The 17,959-nt window shown below is 38.2% G+C and overlaps 1 protein-coding gene across 3 annotated transcripts in view; it reads right to left on the bottom strand.

Annotated features, from left to right (window-relative positions):
* The window catches only part of AFTPH (aftiphilin), a 70,522-nt gene that overhangs the window by 37,460 nt on the left and 15,103 nt on the right, over positions 1-17,959 (bottom strand). For all 3 annotated transcript variants that reach the window (XR_636502.4, XM_003908731.5, XM_003908730.5), the window contains exon 2: positions 3,523-5,489. Coding sequence is in view for 2 of the 3 variants with exons in the window: in XM_003908731.5 (XP_003908780.1) it covers positions 3,523-5,457 (1,935 nt within the window). In the remaining variant the exon portion in view is untranslated. The remainder of the gene's footprint in view (positions 1-3,522; positions 5,490-17,959) is intronic.

Below are 17,959 nucleotides of genomic sequence, written 5' to 3'. Positions count from 1 at the left end.
AGTGCTAAGAAATGGGGACCTGGACAATGTCACATACCAAATAGTGAAAAGTGGAAGAAATCTGAAATGACCAACTATACCATTTGTCTGACTTCACAAAAGATTTGTTTTCCATGCTTGCTTAATCAAACAAATTAAATCAAATTGCCATGTTTGTTTAATTTAATTAAGCTCTGAATTCTGAAACACTCACATTCTGTCAAAGCAAAATTCAGACAAAACCACTTGATGGCATTTTGTTCGGGACACTTGTGGCATCCAGGTAAGATTGAACAGGAATAAATCATTTCAACTTTTACCACTAAAAAACTTATAATGGTTACTGTTATTAATATGTGAGGAGGCCGGGCACGGTGGCTCACGCCTATAATCCCAGCACTCTAGGAGGCCGAGCTGGGTGGATCACCTGAGGTCTAGGAGTTTGAGACCAGCCTGGCCAATATGGTGACACCCCATCTCCAGTAAAAGTACAAAAATTAGCTGGGTGTAGTGGTGCGGGCCTGTAGTCCCAGCTACTTGGGAGGCTGAGGCAGCAGAACTGCTTGAACCCAGGAGGCGGAGGCTGCAGTGAGCTGAGATCGTGCCACTGCACTCCAGCCTGGGCGACACAGCAAGATTCTGTCTCAAAAAAAAAAGGAATTCTGTGCTTGTTTGGAACACTGTCCGGAGCAACTAGGGAAAACATTTTAAGAAAAATACTAATAAATCTAATCCTCTCCAAAAGGGCTAAATTAATATACTCTTCCAGCAGAATCTGAAGCCCAAGAAAGAAAGTGCCGGCTGCAACTCTCCTTCACCAACAGCAGGGTAAGAATGAAAGTCTTGGTTCAATCTTTCTCCACTTCTGACTCAGTCACTTACTCAGCAGGGGTTACCCATTTCACTACTTCAACTTTCTTCCCAAAGTTCTTCTGGCCTCCTCCAGCAGTTTCTCTTTCCCGACATCCAAATTCTGTTCATTTTCCATAACCCATTAGCAAAAATAAAAGCGTAAGGCCTGAGCCAAACAAATCTAAGTCGTGCGTGTGTGTGTGTGTGTGTGTGTGTGTCAGAGTCTCTCTCGTAGCCCAGGCTGAAATGCAGTGGCATGATCTCGGCTCACTGCGGCCTCCACCTGCTGGGTTCAAGTTATTCTCCTGTCTCAGCCTCCTGAGTAGCTAGGATTACAGATGCATGCCACCACGCCTAGCTAATTTTCCAATTTTTAGTAGAGACAGGGTCTCACCATGTTGGCCAGGCAGGGCTAGAACTCCTGACCTCAAGTGATCCACCCACTTTGGCCTCCTAAAGTGCTGTGATTATAGGCATGAGCCACTGTGCCTGGCCTCAGAAACTCTTAATGTATCTTGCCACATCTATACAGTTTCTGTTTTATTTTTTATAAAAAAATAGAATCATACTATAAAATTCTTATTTTCTAGCAGATTGATTTCTTCACTCATTTAAAAATTTCCTTTTATCTTCACAAAAGTTCTCTGAAGTAGATATTATCTTCTTTGTATATACAGCTGAGTTCAGAAGTAACCTATCCAAAATCATAAGGCTTTTTAAGAGGCTGGGTCAAGATTCAAACTCAGATCTGTCAGATTTCATGAAGCCCACATGCTTTATTATCTCCTATATCCAGTTATCAAATTATACATAAATAACTTCAATCAACTTGTATGATGCAAGAAATTCCTACTTGAAGTGGTCACACTTTTAAAAATGCATTATCTGATGATGTTAAAAGTTCTAAGGCTATAAATTCAAGATCATCCAATACCAGTGTCACCCTATCCTCTAGTGAGATGAAACTAAATAGGGAAAGGGTTAGGTCAAAAGCAACAGTTCTCATTTAGCATCATAATTAGAACTAATTAGTTCACTTCTTGTTTAAAATGGCAAGGTTCTGCCTAAATAATGAATTACTCATTAGGAATAATACACATTAGTCAAACCATGTAATAATTGAATTAGCAAATTAAACTACCCAGACACAAAAGCCAACTAAAAAGCGATTAGCTATGCACACCAACTGGTAATACCATAGTTTCTCTAATATCTTACTGTGTCAAAGTTATCAAGGCAATGAAGTATAACTATTTCAATTACAAAGACTTTGGAAAGATTTCCAATTGAAAATGGTTTTCTTAGCAAAAGATAACTGGATAAAGTTTGTAGATTCTGAGTTTATTTATTTTTTTTTTTTTTGAGACGGAGTCTCGCTCTGTTGCCCAGGCTGGAGTGCAGTGGCCGGATCTCAGCTCACTGCAAGCTCCGCCTCCCGGGTTCACGCCATTCTCTGGCCTCAGCCTCCCGAGTAGCTGGGACTACAGGCGCCCGCCACCTCGCCCGGCTAGTTTTTTGTATTTCTTAGTAGAGACGGGGTTTCACCGTGTTAGCCAGGATGGTCTCGATCTCCTGACCTCGTGATCCGCCCGTCTCGGCCTCCCAAAGTGCTAGGATTACAGGCTTGAGCCACCGCGCCCGGCCAGATTCTGAGTTTATTAATGGCATATTTAAAATAAGCTTGTGGATCAGGTGTTAGTTACACATATCAATTGTCAGTATAAGGCAGTGACATTCAAGGGAGTGCCCTCTTCCACACCCCTGGAGTTGAAAAAAGGTAAAATTTAGCACAGGGTACAACTCCGGACTGGGGAGCAACTGAGATATCAAGCTACACCTCTAGGGGCTACTTTAGGTCAAAGTGAATCTTAATGAATCTTTTCTGAAAGAGTCTGAATCAAAAAAGGATAATGTATAGGAGCTAAGGGGTAAAAATATTCTCCCTGACACACCTACTCTCTAGGAAGAGCTAACAGGTACATTTGTAAGAAAGTATAGGCAAATAAATACAACTACAATAAGTGAACCTATAGTTGTTTCTTATTTTAGGACTAGACCTTAATTCATCTCATACCCTCACCCCAAGTCTTTTAGTAGCTGCTAAATTATGAGGAAAAAGAAAAATTTGCTTTTTTCTAGTTGTTTTTTCTATTCTTCAATTCACTATAGCCTTTGGCACAGAATGAGGTTTCAAATTCTGCTTGTTCTCTCCTGGAATCAAAACCGTACTTGAATTTCCTAGGTCTTTGATGGACAAAATTAACATTTTTTTCTTAAGCTTAAAAAAAAATCTAAATCTCAGTTTAACCTTCTTTTAAAATCACTGTAAAGAGCAATACTGAAGGATTTACTGGAACCATTAATTAGCTAATAAGTGTGGGCTTTTTTTTTTTTTTTAACATAAATGGTATTTATAGTCACTAAAAAATCCAAGTTGATGAATATCTGTAAATATTAATGAAACTCATTGAGATAAAAAAAAAATCTTATTGTGCTTTACTATAGGACTATTATTAGTTTCCCAAAGGGTTGTGAAAAATGTAACCAACCCACAAATCAGACAGGCATTATACAACATAACAAGACTTCTTCAACAGGTACTCAGTTGAAAAAACATTTTTTGAAAAGCTGAAATTAGAAGCCTCCACAACAATTATTACGTCATACAAACTAGAGAAAATTAGTAAATACCTGAACTGAAGTGGCTGATTCCTGTAAATGGCCACTAGCAACTGCTCCTTTGGAAGTTGCTGAAGGTACACTGTGCATTTTGGGGGTTTCTGGAGTATCAATATTTTCATCTGTCCTATGTGACTGCCAGGCTTCCTTTCGATGATGAGATTCAGTAGCCTGCTGGTCTCCAAAAGCAGCCCAAGAACAACTATCTTTTTGTTCATCCTCAAAAGCATTCCAATCTACAACTTGGCTAGGACCAGCTGAACTGAAGTCTGCAAAATCATCAGAGTCTTGAAAACCATTGCAGTCATCCTGAATATTTGGCACAGAATCAAAATGTCCAAACTCACCTTCTTGCCCATTTTTAAGTTTTGAAACAGGTTCAGTGCCTGTTCCACTAGATTTTCTTGCCAATTGACATTCTTCTGATAAATTATCAGAAGTCTGTTTTAGGTCTGACTTTGTTAATATTGTCTCCTCTTGGCAAGAAATAGCATTTATATCCCCAAATTCTCCAAAGTCATCACCTGGTTCACTAAAATGTGGAAAGTGCTCTGAAGACTCTTCAAAAGTGGCATCACTCATTGAATCTTGAGTACCAGTAACAAAAGGTGGAGTTGAGCCACTGGCAGTGCCAAAGTCACCAAAATCACCAAAATCATCTTCATTGGTATCATTGCAAGTCACAAAGTCATTACTACTATCACCATTTTTTACACTTACAGAATCATCCAAATCATTTTCTTCTGTGGGGTCAATGTTTGGGCTTTGGAAATTAGTAAACTTACTACTTTCTTCTTTGGAAGAACCGACTTCATCATCCGAAGTTTTAACAGAATCCATGCATAGGTGAGCACATTTAGAAGTAAGTAAGTCAAGTTCTTCTTCAGTTTTACGTTGTTCTCTCTTAATGGCTTCTGAATTATCAGCTGAGTCTACCAAACTCCAAGCCTTTGACTGAACACTTGACTGTAAAAATTCATCCTGTTGCAGTGTTGGAGGGCCTTGTTTTTCAACACTGAAACCTCTGTTAGTCACTATGCTTATTTCTGAAACACAAACCTGATCCTCTCCATCAGTGTCTCCTTTGTTATCCAAGCTTCTACCCAAAGACACTTCTTTTACAGAATTCAGTTCATTGACTCTATTAATTTTATTGTTTTCCCGAATGGTTAGTGCTTCTCTATTATTTAAAATTGCACATTCTATTTCTTCTAGTTGTATCCTTTCCTTTTTGGAAAATGTGGCAAAATCTGCAAATTCCTCAGCAGGACTAGGTACAGAGTCTAAATTATACTCAGTGCTATGAGTGCTAAGAGGCTTCCATCCCTTTGAATCAGCTACATTGTCCAGATCGTCTGTTCCCTGAGGATTTACAGTTTCTAACACTGCAAACCCATTTGTTAGAATCTCCAGACAAGGAGGCTTTTCACCATTGCAGCTCTCTAACTGCTTGTTTTGATGAACAACATTCATATTAGTTCTAAAATCTCCTGGAGAGAAACTTTCAAGTGTTCCAACATTCTGTCTCTGCTCCACTACTTTATTTAAATTTCCTGGACTTTCCATGCCATCAATGGAAGTATCTAATGTTTTAGATGAAATTATTTCTCTGCTGGTGGTAGAAAGTAAAACATCAGACTGTCCTTTCACAGGAGCAGAAAGTTCAGCAGTGATGTCCTTATCATTACCATTTTTAATGGACTTAAAGCTTGTAAGGCTATCTGCATTTTCTGAGAATTCATGAATTGGCATAAAATGGTTTGAAGGTACAAACTCTTCCTTGGGACGAGTATAATCTGCTGTATCGAAATCAACAAACCCTACACCAGAAGGGCTAACTTCTGAAAACCCGCCAAATTCCCCAAATTCATCATCGTCATCATCCTCTGCTCCATTGTCTAGTGGTGGGGGGGATGAAGAGTACATTCGAATGATGTCTGGCTCCATTGTTCAGTTGCTTTCAAATAATTAATTTACACCTGTAAAAAAAAAAAAATTTTTTTTTGGAGGGGACAGATTACATAGAACAAGATCTTTCAAAATTCTCTCAAAGCTACTTTAAAACAATGCAAATTTACAGTGCTCTCTTTTGTCTCCTTTTTTCCTTGACCATTTCCTGCATAATGTTTTGTATCTTTTAATCTATTTTTCTCTTAGGTGAAATTACTTTACACAGCTATAATATACTGGAAAAAAAAGAGTTATCTTAGACGACATGTTACCAAGAGCACTGGTGGCACACTGACTGATTGTGGGGATTCCAGATAATTCTGAATATACACTTACAAAAGTACACCTACAAAATTTTCTCCTGGGTACATGCTTATTCTGTTAAGTTCTCCTTCAATTCATTAAGGATTCAGTGCTTGCCTTATGGATTTGTATGAGTTCTTTATATTAATAAATAAAAGGCATAAAAATTTTCTAATAATTGTTACAAATATTTTCTTCATTTGGCTTTTCAATGTTTATTTCTGACCCAAGTTAATTTTTAAATAATTTAAAAATTTGAAATAGTTTGAGACTCAAAACAAGTTGGAAATAAAAGCATTTTTGTGTATATTCCACTCAGCTTCTCCCAGTGGTAATACAGTAATAAGCATAACACGTGGTCAAACCAGGAAACTGACATCAGTACAACTATTAACTCAGGTACAGACCTTGTTTAGATTTCACCAGTTATGTGTGTGTGTGTGTATACAGTTCTAAAAATTTTATGTGTGTGGATTACATTAGAGTGACCATCACTACAATCAGGATAAGAACTATTCTATCAACACAAAAAAACTCCCTCATGTTACCCCTTAATAGTCACACTCTTCCCTAAACCCTAATCCTTGATCTATTCTACATCATTATAATTTGTTACATCAAGAATGTTACATGAATAGAATCACAAAACACATAACCCTTTGAAGCTGGCTTTTTCCCTCAGCCTAATGCCCTTGAGAGCTATCCATGTTGCTGCATGTGTCAACAGTTCATTCCTTTTCTTTTTCTTTATTTTAGAGACAGGGTTTCACTATGTTGCCCAGGCTGGTTTCCTGGGCTGAGCAATCCTCCTGTCTCAGCATCCTGGGTAGCTGAGACTACAGGTGCACACCACCACTCCTGGGTCTGACTCCTTTTCATTGCTAACTAGTGTTCTATTGTACAGATGTACCACAGGTTGTCTACCCATTCACTCCATATAGGTTATGTGGGTTGTTTCCAGTATTTTTCTATTACAAATAAAACTGCTATGAACATTCATGTACAGATTACTATGTGAACCCAAGTTTTCATTTCTCTAAAATATATAAACCCAGGAGTGTGAATACTGGGTCATGTAGCACACTCAACTTTATAAGAAACTGCCAAGCTGTTTTCCCAAGTTAATTTTAGGAAGTCAAACCAATTGATCTTTTCAGGAAGATGAAGAAAGTTTTATGCAACTTTCTTCATTATTTCACTATCATATAAAATTTAATAAATATTCACTTTTATTTTCTTCTACGTTTAGGGTTTAAAAAAACATTTAATTTTAACACATTTAGAATTTATTTCGGTGTATGATGTAAAGCAAAAATGTAAGGTGAATTTTTTTTTTCTAAACAGCCAAGCAATGGTCTTAATCCCTTTTGTTGAATAATCCTTCCCATACTAATTAATTTATAATAGCTTCTTTTCAATATATTTAAATTTTTTTTTTTTTTTTTTTTTTTTTTTGAGACGGAGTCTCACTCTGTTGCCCAGGCTGGAGTGCAGTGGCATGATCTCGGCTCACTGCAAGCTCTGCCTCCCAGGTTCATGCCATTCTCCTGCCTCAGCCTCCCAGGTAGCTGGGACTACAGGCACCCGCCACCGCACCTGCCTAATTTTTTTTTCCTGTATTTTTAGTAGAAATGGGGTTTCACCGTGTTAGCCAGGATGGTCTTGATCTTCTGACCTCATGATCTGCCCACCTCGACCTCCCAAAGTGCTGGGATTACAGGCGTGAGCCACCGCGCCCAGCCTAATGTATTTAATTCTTAAATGAAACCTGAGTTATTCTATTCCTCTGTGCTAAGGAGTCAAAAGTTCCACAAGTCAGATTTAACATTAGACGTAAAGGGACTACCTATAATCCCAGCACTTTGGGAGGCTGAGGTGGGTGGATCGCTTGAGGTCAGGGGTTCGAGACCAGTCTGGCCAACATGGTGAAACCCCATCTCCACTAAAAAAAAACTTAGCTGGGCGTGGTGATGCACATCTGTAATACCAGCTACTCAGGAGGCTGAGGCAGGAGAATCACTTGAACCCGGGAAGTGGGAGGTGGAGGTTGCAATGAGGCGAGATCATGCCACAGCACTCCAGCCCGAGTGACAGAGTGAGACTCGGTTTCAAAAAAAAAAAAAAACAGAAAGCAAACAGAGGACTAACAGCCAAAGTCCTAGAATAAACCCAGCCCATAAATAATAAACAGATAATTCTTACAACTCACAGTTGCCCAGTTAGATACATGAAGAAAATGTTTACTAGAAAATTCAACCAGTTTTGCAAGCTAGCCTTCTCTCAGAATAAAATTTCCTAAGATCTTCCAGTTTTAGAGTGAAGGTACTGTAGAAACCACACAGTTTAATTTAGAGGTAAGGAAAATGAAGCCAACTAGTGAGCAACTTTCCCAAAGTTCATTCAGACAGCTGCTTAGTGGAGAATGGCTTCAGAATTTTGAAAAGGATCTTTGAGGTTAATGATTGGTCAGTCACTGAGAGTTACCAGGAAGAAATGAGCAAGTCACAAGAAAACGAAAAGGCTCCATTGTAATATATCTACTTCAAATTATCTTTCTTACGAAATTAGCACCATAAAGAGAATAACTGCTTTGCTCTGCCATACTCTTCTTTCCTGCTGCTGATTTAAATAGAAAAAAAAAAAGTACAAGATACACATAAATCCTATTTTCTTCCCTTGCCTAGTGTCCTGATAACCCCTTCTAATGCTTAGTGACCTCTAACTATGTCCCTCTAATTATGAAATTCCTATTATTTAAAATCACTTTGCGATTGTTAATGAGAATGTGGGGATAGCAACCCTTGCACACATGCACATTGCTTGTGAGTGTAAACTGTTACAAGCCTTCCAGAAGGCAATATGGTTGTACTATGCAAACTCTTTTTAAAGAAATCTAAAACAAAATGCTGCAAAGAGATTATTTAAGCAAGTTATGCTATATCCCTACAACAGCATATTATACAGCCATTAACTACAGGATTCCTTTTTCTAAAGTTTAAAAGCAGCCAGGTGCAGTGGCTCACACCTGTAATCCCAGCATTTTGGGAGGCTGAGGCGGGTGAATTACTTGAGCCCAGGAGTTCGATCAAGACCAGCCTTAGGCAACATGATGTAACCATGTCTCTACAAAAAGTACAAAATATTAGCCAGGCATGGTGGCATGCACCTGTAGTCCAGCTATTTGGGAGGCTAAGGCGGGAGAATTGCTTGGGTCCAGGAAGTCAAGGCTGCAGTGAGCTCTGATCACACCACTGTACTGCTCCAGCCTGGGTGACAGTGAGACCCTATCTCAAAAAAAAGTAAGTAAAAATAAAATTTAAAAGCATTAGTAAAGATAGTGACATGTCAAAAGGATATGATACAAAAGCTAGCTTTAAGGGGCTGTTACTAACTAAATCAGGAACATTTTGAGCACCTGAATAAAGATGATAATGGATTATAACCCAATCAATACAATAATAAACTGAGTCCTCACAGATATAAACATGTAAGTAAATAAACTGAAAGTTAGACGAGGAACTGGGTATTTCCATAGTTTCAAAGTACTTCCCCACAATATACTTAACTACAAAGGGAAAAAGTATAAGCTTACAGTGTGAAGCCTGACACTACCTTGATCAGGTGATCAACATGAACACTATCAGTAATGGGAACATTGAAATCATGCACCATCTGATGAGATGCAATGAGAATACACGGTCACTTCTAGGATATCCTGTCAAAAATACAACAACTGACTTCAGGAGGAAATTTCAGGGAAATTCAAACTGAGAGAGAGCCTACAAAATTACTGGCCGGTAATCTTCAAAAGTATTAAGCTCATGAAAGCCAAGGAAAGACTGAAAACTTGTTTCAGATTGAAGAAGAATAAAGAGACATGAGAAGTAAATGCAGCACTTGATCTCTTTTCTAAAAAGGTTGTTACTGGGATGATTGTGAATCATCTACTTTAACAGGGTCCAAAAGATTCACTATAGCAGCAATGTATCAACGTTAATTTCTTGATTGTGATGGTAGTATGTATGTATGTATGTATGTATGTATTTATTTGAGATGGAGTCTAGCTCTGTTACCCAGGCTGGAGTGCAGTGGCGTAATCTTGGCTCACTGCAAGCTCCGCCTCCTGGGTTCACACCATTCTCCTGCCTCAGCCTCCCAAGTAGCGGGGACTACAGGCACCTGCCACCACACCCGGCTAATTTTTTTTTTTTTTTTTTTTTTTTTTTTAGTAGAGACAGGGTTTCACTGTGTTAGCCAGGATGGTCTCGATCTCCTGACCTTGTGATCTGCCTGCCTCGGCCTCCCAAAGTGCTGGGATTACAGGCATGAGCCACCTCGCCCAGCCTTGTGATGCTAGTATTGTAGTCATGCATGAGAATGTTCTTGGTTGTAGGAGATACACACTAAACTATTTGGTAGTGATGGGACATCAGGCTGGCAGTCTTAAATTGTTCCGGAAAAAAAGTTATTTGTATTCACGTTGCAACTTTTTATGTTTGTGATTGTTTCAAAATGGAAAAAAAGAAAGCAATCAAAGAGATTTATATGCCTGCATTTAAATATGTGTATTTTAGAATAAATGTGTTACTTATACAATAACACCTTTTAAAAAACTGTGGTAAAATATACATAATATAAAATTTACCATGACAATGTTGGTACATTACTGTTAACATTATTGTTCACAGACTTTGTTCAATTTTTACCATTAAAAAAAAAAAAGGCTGGGTGTGGTGACACATGCCTGTAATCCCAGCACTTTGGGAGGCCGAGGTAGGAGGATCACTTGAGGTCACGAGTTTGAGATCAGCCTGGCCAACATGGTGAAACCCATCTCTACTAAAAATACAAAAATTAGCCGGGCGTGGTGGCGGGTGCCTGTAATCCCAGCTACTTGGGAGGCTGAGGCAGGAGAATTGCTTGAACCCGGGAGGCAGAGGTTGCAGTGAGCCGAAATCGTGCCACTGCACTCCAGCCTGGGCAACAGAGCAAGACTCCATCTCATTTAAAAAAAAAAAAAAAGAACTTGCATTTGTGTTTGTGTATAGTTCTGTTCAATTTTATCCTCTATTCAGATTTGTGTAACTACCACCACTATCAAGACGCAGAACTGCCCCCACTCCACCTCCATTCCTGTTCCTTGCAACCACTAATCTGTTCTCCATGGCCACAGTTTTGTCATTTCAAGAGTATTATGTAAATAGAGTAATAAGGTATGCAACCCTTTGAGGTTGAATTTTTTTCACTCAGTGTAATGCCCTTTAGGTCCATTCTGGTTGCTGCATGTAACAATAGGTTAGGCCTTTTTTTTAAGATGGAGTCTTGCTCTGTCGCCCAGGCTGGAGTGCAGTGGCCGGATCTCAGCTCACTGCAAGCTCCGCCTCCCGGGTTCGCACCATTCTCCTGCCTCAGCCTCCCGAATATCTGGGACTACAGGCGCCCGCCACCACGCCCGGCTAGTTTTTTTTTTTTTTGTATTTTTTAGTAGAGACGGGGTTTCACCGTGTTAGCCAGGATGGTCTCGATCTCCTGACCTCGTGATCCACCCGTCTAGTCTTTTTTTTTATTGCTGGTGGCATTCCATTGTACAGATATACCAGTTTGTTTGTTCAATTGTTCACCTGCTGAAGGACATTTTGGTTGTTTCCAGTATTTTACTATTATAAATTGCATATGTATAGTGTGTGTGTACATACATATACACTAATAGTATAAATAGTATATATAAATAGTATGTATAATAAGGATGCTAGGAACATCTATGTACAGGTTTTTCTGGACATGTAAGTTTTCATTTATCTGGGATAAATGCTCAAGAGTGTGACTGCTGGGTATCATGGTAAGTATATGTCTAGTTATGTAAAAAACTGCCAAACTCTTTTCCAGAGTGGCTGTACCATTTTACATGCCCATAATACCTTACTTTCAAAGAACTATGTGTGATGGCTTTTTTTTTCTAGCCTAATCTGTGATTAACCTATTGCTTTTTTCCAAAACTTTTACTGTTTAAAAATGAAATAATGTATTGGTTCACAACCTATTCCAAACTCAGACGTTAATGCAAATACAAAGATATGAATCAGAAACTTTGTAACCAAAGCAACAACTCTGAAAGTTTTTCTTCCTGTCATACCTTTGCAAGGTACTCTATTTTCCATTATAGGTGAGACAGGCTTTATTGGCCTTCTAGAGTAAAAACATTTTCATATTTCTCAAAAGGGGGGTCACCTATTGATGGTGAGAACTTGGGCTGCTCCATGTTCCCCTGTAGCAGGTCTTGGCTCTGACTCAACTTACCCTTTAGAAACCTAAGAGAGTGCCATTGCTTCTAAGTGTCCTCAAACCAGTCAGTGTAGGGGAGGCTCAAAACTTTCCAGAAAATTCCTCTGTGTCTAGGCCAACGCTACTTAAAAGAAGCTTCATGTTAATTGAAGTATTACTTGTATAATGAATTTACAAATAAAGTTTCATTTATATAATCCACTTTAACACATAAAATATGGGCTTTAAATAGCTGTTCCTACTTAATAGGAGAAAAAAAGGATAGATGAGCTACTTTAGTACTGTGTCTGGCACACAACAAACTGAATAAATGTTTCTTCATCCTTCTTAATGGACTACTTTCTCCATCCACACCACAAGGAGTCCCAATTAGTCATCTAATTTCTTTATAACCTGTACAAACAAGCGTGCGTGCTTGTGTGTAACTTGCCATTTTTATGTCTACTTATTCTAAGACCTGTTACAGGGGAGCAAATAAATAATGCAGCTATTGTCTTGCAAGCCACCGTATACAAAAACAGTTGACAGGAGGGTCTCATAATTGGGTAGCAAACAAGATATCCTAGTAGTTAGAGCATAGAGAATTTGGGGTGGGCTTCCCGTACTTTGGAGATTTGTCTATGAGAAATCACATCCTTATAAGAAGATTAGGGGACAATATAGGTGAATAAAAATAATAAAAGTGCAAACTGAAGCCGACTTTCAGGGCTACAAACCAGGAAAATCAGTGGGTTTTGGGTTTGGGAATTCTGGCATAGAAGGTCCAATATAAAGGGGTCAGGGAAATAGTCCAGAAGCCCAATAGCAATCAGCAGTGGAACCTAAGCCCCGAGTCAAATCAGTAGCCAGGATGGCAGGGCATACAACAGGTGAAGGTGATTCTGTATTAATCTTCCACCAAAGAAGCAGCTGCACTTGCTTATGGAATTCTAGCCTCTAGTCTGAAATGGTCATGGAAGAGAAGAGATGATGAGTCTGTAAGTTGTAAGCTCTGGGGTCAAAAGGCAAATGGGCTTGAGAAGGCAGAAGGAAGGAAGGAATGGGGCCAACAACTGTCTGAGACTATTTGGCCATTTAAAAATAGTTTCTCAAGAAAAACAAAGTTGGAAGACCTAAACTACCTGATATCAAGACTTGGTTTAAAGTCCCATTGTCTTGTGATACAGACGCCACTACAGTGTGGAGGGGAAAGGATAGACTTTTCAACAAATGATGCTAGATTAACTGGATATCTACACAGGCAGGAAAAAAATCTTTGATTCTAACGTCTTACACAGAAATAAGGTCCAGATAGACAGATCATGGGCCTAAATGTGAAAGGTAAAGCAATCAGCCTTCTAGAAGATAACAGAAGAGATTATTTGTATGACCTTAGGAAAGGTATAAATGTTTTAAACAAGAAACAGAAACACTGACTATAGAAAAGACTGATATATTGGACTGCATTCAAATTTAAAACTTCCGTTCATCAAAAGAATACCATAGAGTGAAAAACCAAGAAAGCCATTGCCTGGGAGAAGATATGTGCAACACATGTAACTGTCAAAGAACTCATATCCAGAATATGTAAAGAATTCCTACGAATCCATGTGAAACAATCCAACAGAAAAATGGCCAAAATATCTGAACAGGTATTTCACAAGAGAGGATATCCAAATAGCCAACAGCATATAAAAAATCATCAGGGAAAAATGCACATTAAAACAACAATAAGATACCACTATACATCTACCAGAATGACTAAAATAAAATTGTTCTCTCCATAGCCACTTTTGGTAAGGACATGGAGAAACTGTGATTCCCACACTTTACTGGTGGAAGTATAAACTGGTACAGATACTTAGAAAACTGTTTGATAATACGTACTAAAACTATACCAGACCTTCAGTACCTGGAACATTCTGTGCACTAAGTAAATGATCAACTACCATTATATTTTAACTTTGACCAACTCTGTGGCTAAAATAATAATCTATCTGTAACAAAATCTAAGTCAATGTTTGCTTAATTGGCACAAACATTCATATGACTCTATATTTTAAAAGGTCACTCAAAGAATAAGTCACTTAAGAAAAATATTCATAACCACACTAAAGATACATTGACTTTACTGAAGTTAACTTTATTGCCAATTTTTATAACTAATCCCTAGAAAATATAAAACTTGACTTATATAACTACATAATTTCATAGGCTTGGGGGCATGGGGGATGGGGGGTGCTGATAACAAACTAAATCTGAAGCCCAAGGTTGAAGGACTGAGATCATAACCTCTAAACAAACTCGAGGGTCCAGTTACTAGTCTGTTAAAAGATGGAAGTTTTGAAGTGAAATAGAAAAATGTAACTCAGAAGGTCTCACTGGTATCTTGAAGTAAACTGCCTGTAGCTCCTATTTGGTTAGATGAACAACCACAAGAATTTAGAAGGTGCTTGGTTGGGATGGAAAGGATTCATCGTATGTGGGAAATACATAGGGTATTCCCTACATATTCCTCTAAGGCATAGTTAATCCCTGGTACCCTCCTACCCCCTATCATCCACACACAGTATCATGCACCCTAAAGGTCCATGGGCTCACATTTGAGGCGGGCAGAGTGTCTCTAAGTAAGAGGTCCTCTAGCAATCTTTCCAGAATCAAACATCGAGAGTTCCTTCCAGACAAGCTAAAAACGTACAGCACACACTGCTTAACTGGGAGAAACTCCCATCCTTTACAGGGTATCAGCTCAGCTGTATCAATGTGCACATCATCTTTCAAGCACAGATAAACTGACCTAGATTATACAATCCAGCTTCACCCAGGGCCCTTCACTCTCAACTTATTTTTATAGGGACTAGGATGGAGGGTGAAGGAGAAGATATTGTAGAAAGAAGGATGATGATAAGAAAAGGGAGAAGAAAAACAACTGTATCTGAAATATGCTAATGACTTCAATAGTATCAACGACATTAGCAAAGTATATTTAATGGATGGCAAAAAATAATCACCAGCTTTTTACCACAGTATGTCCAAGGTTTATAATGAGTCATTTGGGTGAATAAAGGAAAAAACAAAAAAGAAAAACTGTGTTTTCTTTAGAAAAATGAATGAAAATATTATATAAGCATTAACAACATCAATTTACATTACAAGTATTGTCTGGTGTAGAGTAGTTCAAATTATTAAAAACCTTTATTATAATATCCTTATGGAAACTTTAAGGTAATATCAAAATGTACTTCAATGAATTTGCCCAGCCTACATTTCTGCTTGAGAGTCATAAAGAAGTAGAAAAGAGTCCTTCTTCTGAACCACATGAAGATTTGGGTTTTAGTTAACTTTTTGGTTTTCAATATATTTAGAATGCTATGATATCACAGTTGTTTTCATGGCTCTAAATTTTAAAATCTAGAGAAATAATTGTTTTTACTTTATGGGTGTTTTTTTCTTTTGTTCTTAGCATATTAGCGCAACAGAAACTAACAAATACAAGGAGAGCCTCTAATTAACTTGCCAACCTAAAAACAAAAACCCAAGATATCAGACACCAACTGTATGTCACTAAGTCACCAAGTGCATAATGTACATTATTTAAGATGACATTTGTTAAATAAATAGTATCTTCCATGTGTTTTCACTCCGTGTTTACACCAATGTCATTATTAATACTTACTGAGTGCTTACTATGGGCCAATATTATATGAAGAGAACTCGTGAATTATCTCAATTATCTCCTCATACTATCATATGAGGTAGAAATGCTTCATTTTAAAGATGAAGAAATAAAAGCTCAAAGAGGTTAAGTAATCCTGCAAGGTAGCATAACTAGTAAGTGATGAATTAATCACAAGCTAATCAAATATTTTATACATGTCTTAAAATATTAGACGTGATTGACAGCAAATATTACAATTATAAAAATTCTCACAAAAAGGTTTCTGAGTGGTTCAGAAAAAGGTTTCTGAAACCGCTGAGTAATTTGGAAGGAGAAAGATTTTTACAAGACGAGAAAGTACAGTATAACCAACAAAAATGCCAAGCAGCAAATATCTTGTTTCAGTATTAGTGTACATAGTACCAAACATGAGCAAACAATGAAAATGAGCAGCAAAATATCTTTATACTGAAGTTGATCACCCTAAAAAAGCCACACTGTCAATAGTGATAACAAAATATTTTGTCTTTCTAGTTTTGATGTCAATACAATTGACCCATAAAAGTAAAAATATATATAAGTCAGTTACATGAGCAGCAACACACTTTCACTTTTCAAGTGATAATCACCTTGCTAAACAGCAATGAGTTATTTGAGAGAAGTCGGTTTTCAAAAATTTCCATGAAAAAGTTTTTCTTCTGCTGAACATTTTAACCTTCTACACAAATTCATAACAACACATTTTATTTGCATTTGGATAGTTTCATGTAAAAATTAAACAAGATAAAAATATTAGAGATTGTTGTACCTTTAACTCGTCATATCAGCTGACCATATTTGAGAGTTTACTAGCTATTTTTCCCAAAAGGTACTTTAACATAAAATTGAATACATAACATTGGATAACTATTGATAACAAGGGCAACAAAATAGAAGCAGCCATGAGGATAGATGGATTAGCCCTTGGAAAACATTTTTTTGCCCTAGGACTCTCAGCTCCTATCATATAGATGCAGAATAAATTAGTCACTCTAATTCTCAACTCTCATATCCCTTAAACTCTGCAATGCAAATAGAATCTGAAAGGCAGAAACTGCTTGATTTCACGTCCCTTCACTAAAATCTTGCTTACATCCATAATCTTGCGTACAGATAATCCCTGGACCTTCTGTTTTTCTTCTCAATTGCTTGCTCAGGGGCTTTAAAATTTTCTCCATCACTATTGATCCTTTCCTATAAACGTTCAGCCTCTTCCAAATTCAAAACAAATCAGAACAAAACAAAACAAAACAAAATCCTCCTCTCTTCTGTGCGGCCTAGCTCTTCTCCTTCTCACCACCAAGCTTCTTGAAAGAGACGTGCCTATTCACTCGCTCGACTTCCTAACTTCCCACTCACTTCTCAACTCAACACAATCTGGCTTCCATGCTACCACTCTACTGAAATTGCTCTTTCAAGAGTTACTTTATTTGAGCTCAAACGACTGTAAATGTTGTGTAGGCATAGACCTCTGTTGTTTACCACTGCATCCTCAGAGCCTGGCTCACAGCAGGAACTAAATATATTATCACCATTCTTGCTGGGGCATTTATTCTCCTAACCACTCTTGAATTGTGCTCCAACTCACCCACACTCCAATTAGATTTATATAACCACACCTCTGGTCTCCTGGTGCTTTACCAAATAAGTTATGAAATATCCAAATTTAATCAAGGTAAATAAGTGGGATTTGAGGGAGGCTGGCCTGAAATGTGATGAATGTGGGAAAAACAACCCAGTCATTTGTGCTGCAACATGCCTAAAGAGAAAGTATGTTAAGAGGGGCAGTACATTATATGCAAGCTGCAAAACACCCTAGCTAAATGACAAAAATTTGTAGTGAAGTTTTTTTTTTTTTTTTTTTTTGAGACGGAGTCTCGCTCTGTCGCCCAGGCTGGAGTGCAGTGGCCGGATCTCAGCTCACTGCAAGCTCCGCCTCCCGGGTTCACGCCATTCTCCGGCCTCAGCCTCCCGAGTAGCTGGGACTACAGGCGCCCGCCACCTCGCCCGGCTAGTTTTTTGTATTTCTTAGTAGAGACGGGGTTTCACCGTGTTAGCCAGGATGGTCTCGATCTCCTGACCTCGTGATCCACCCGTCTCGGCCTCCCAAAGTGTAGTGAAGTTTTTAACAGACCTGCTATCATGAATATGTGCTTTGATTTGAGACAATTCCTCAGCATAAGCAGAGGTGTCAGCGAGTGTCGCCAGAGCATAATGCTACACTCTGGATAGTCCAAC

This window comes from Papio anubis, chromosome 14 (genome assembly GCF_008728515.1).
Source record: "Papio anubis isolate 15944 chromosome 14, Panubis1.0, whole genome shotgun sequence".
Classification (NCBI taxonomy): domain Eukaryota; kingdom Metazoa; phylum Chordata; class Mammalia; order Primates; family Cercopithecidae; genus Papio; species Papio anubis.
Note: the sequence above shows the minus strand (reverse complement) of the source record. Positions and strands in the feature narration are given on the sequence as shown.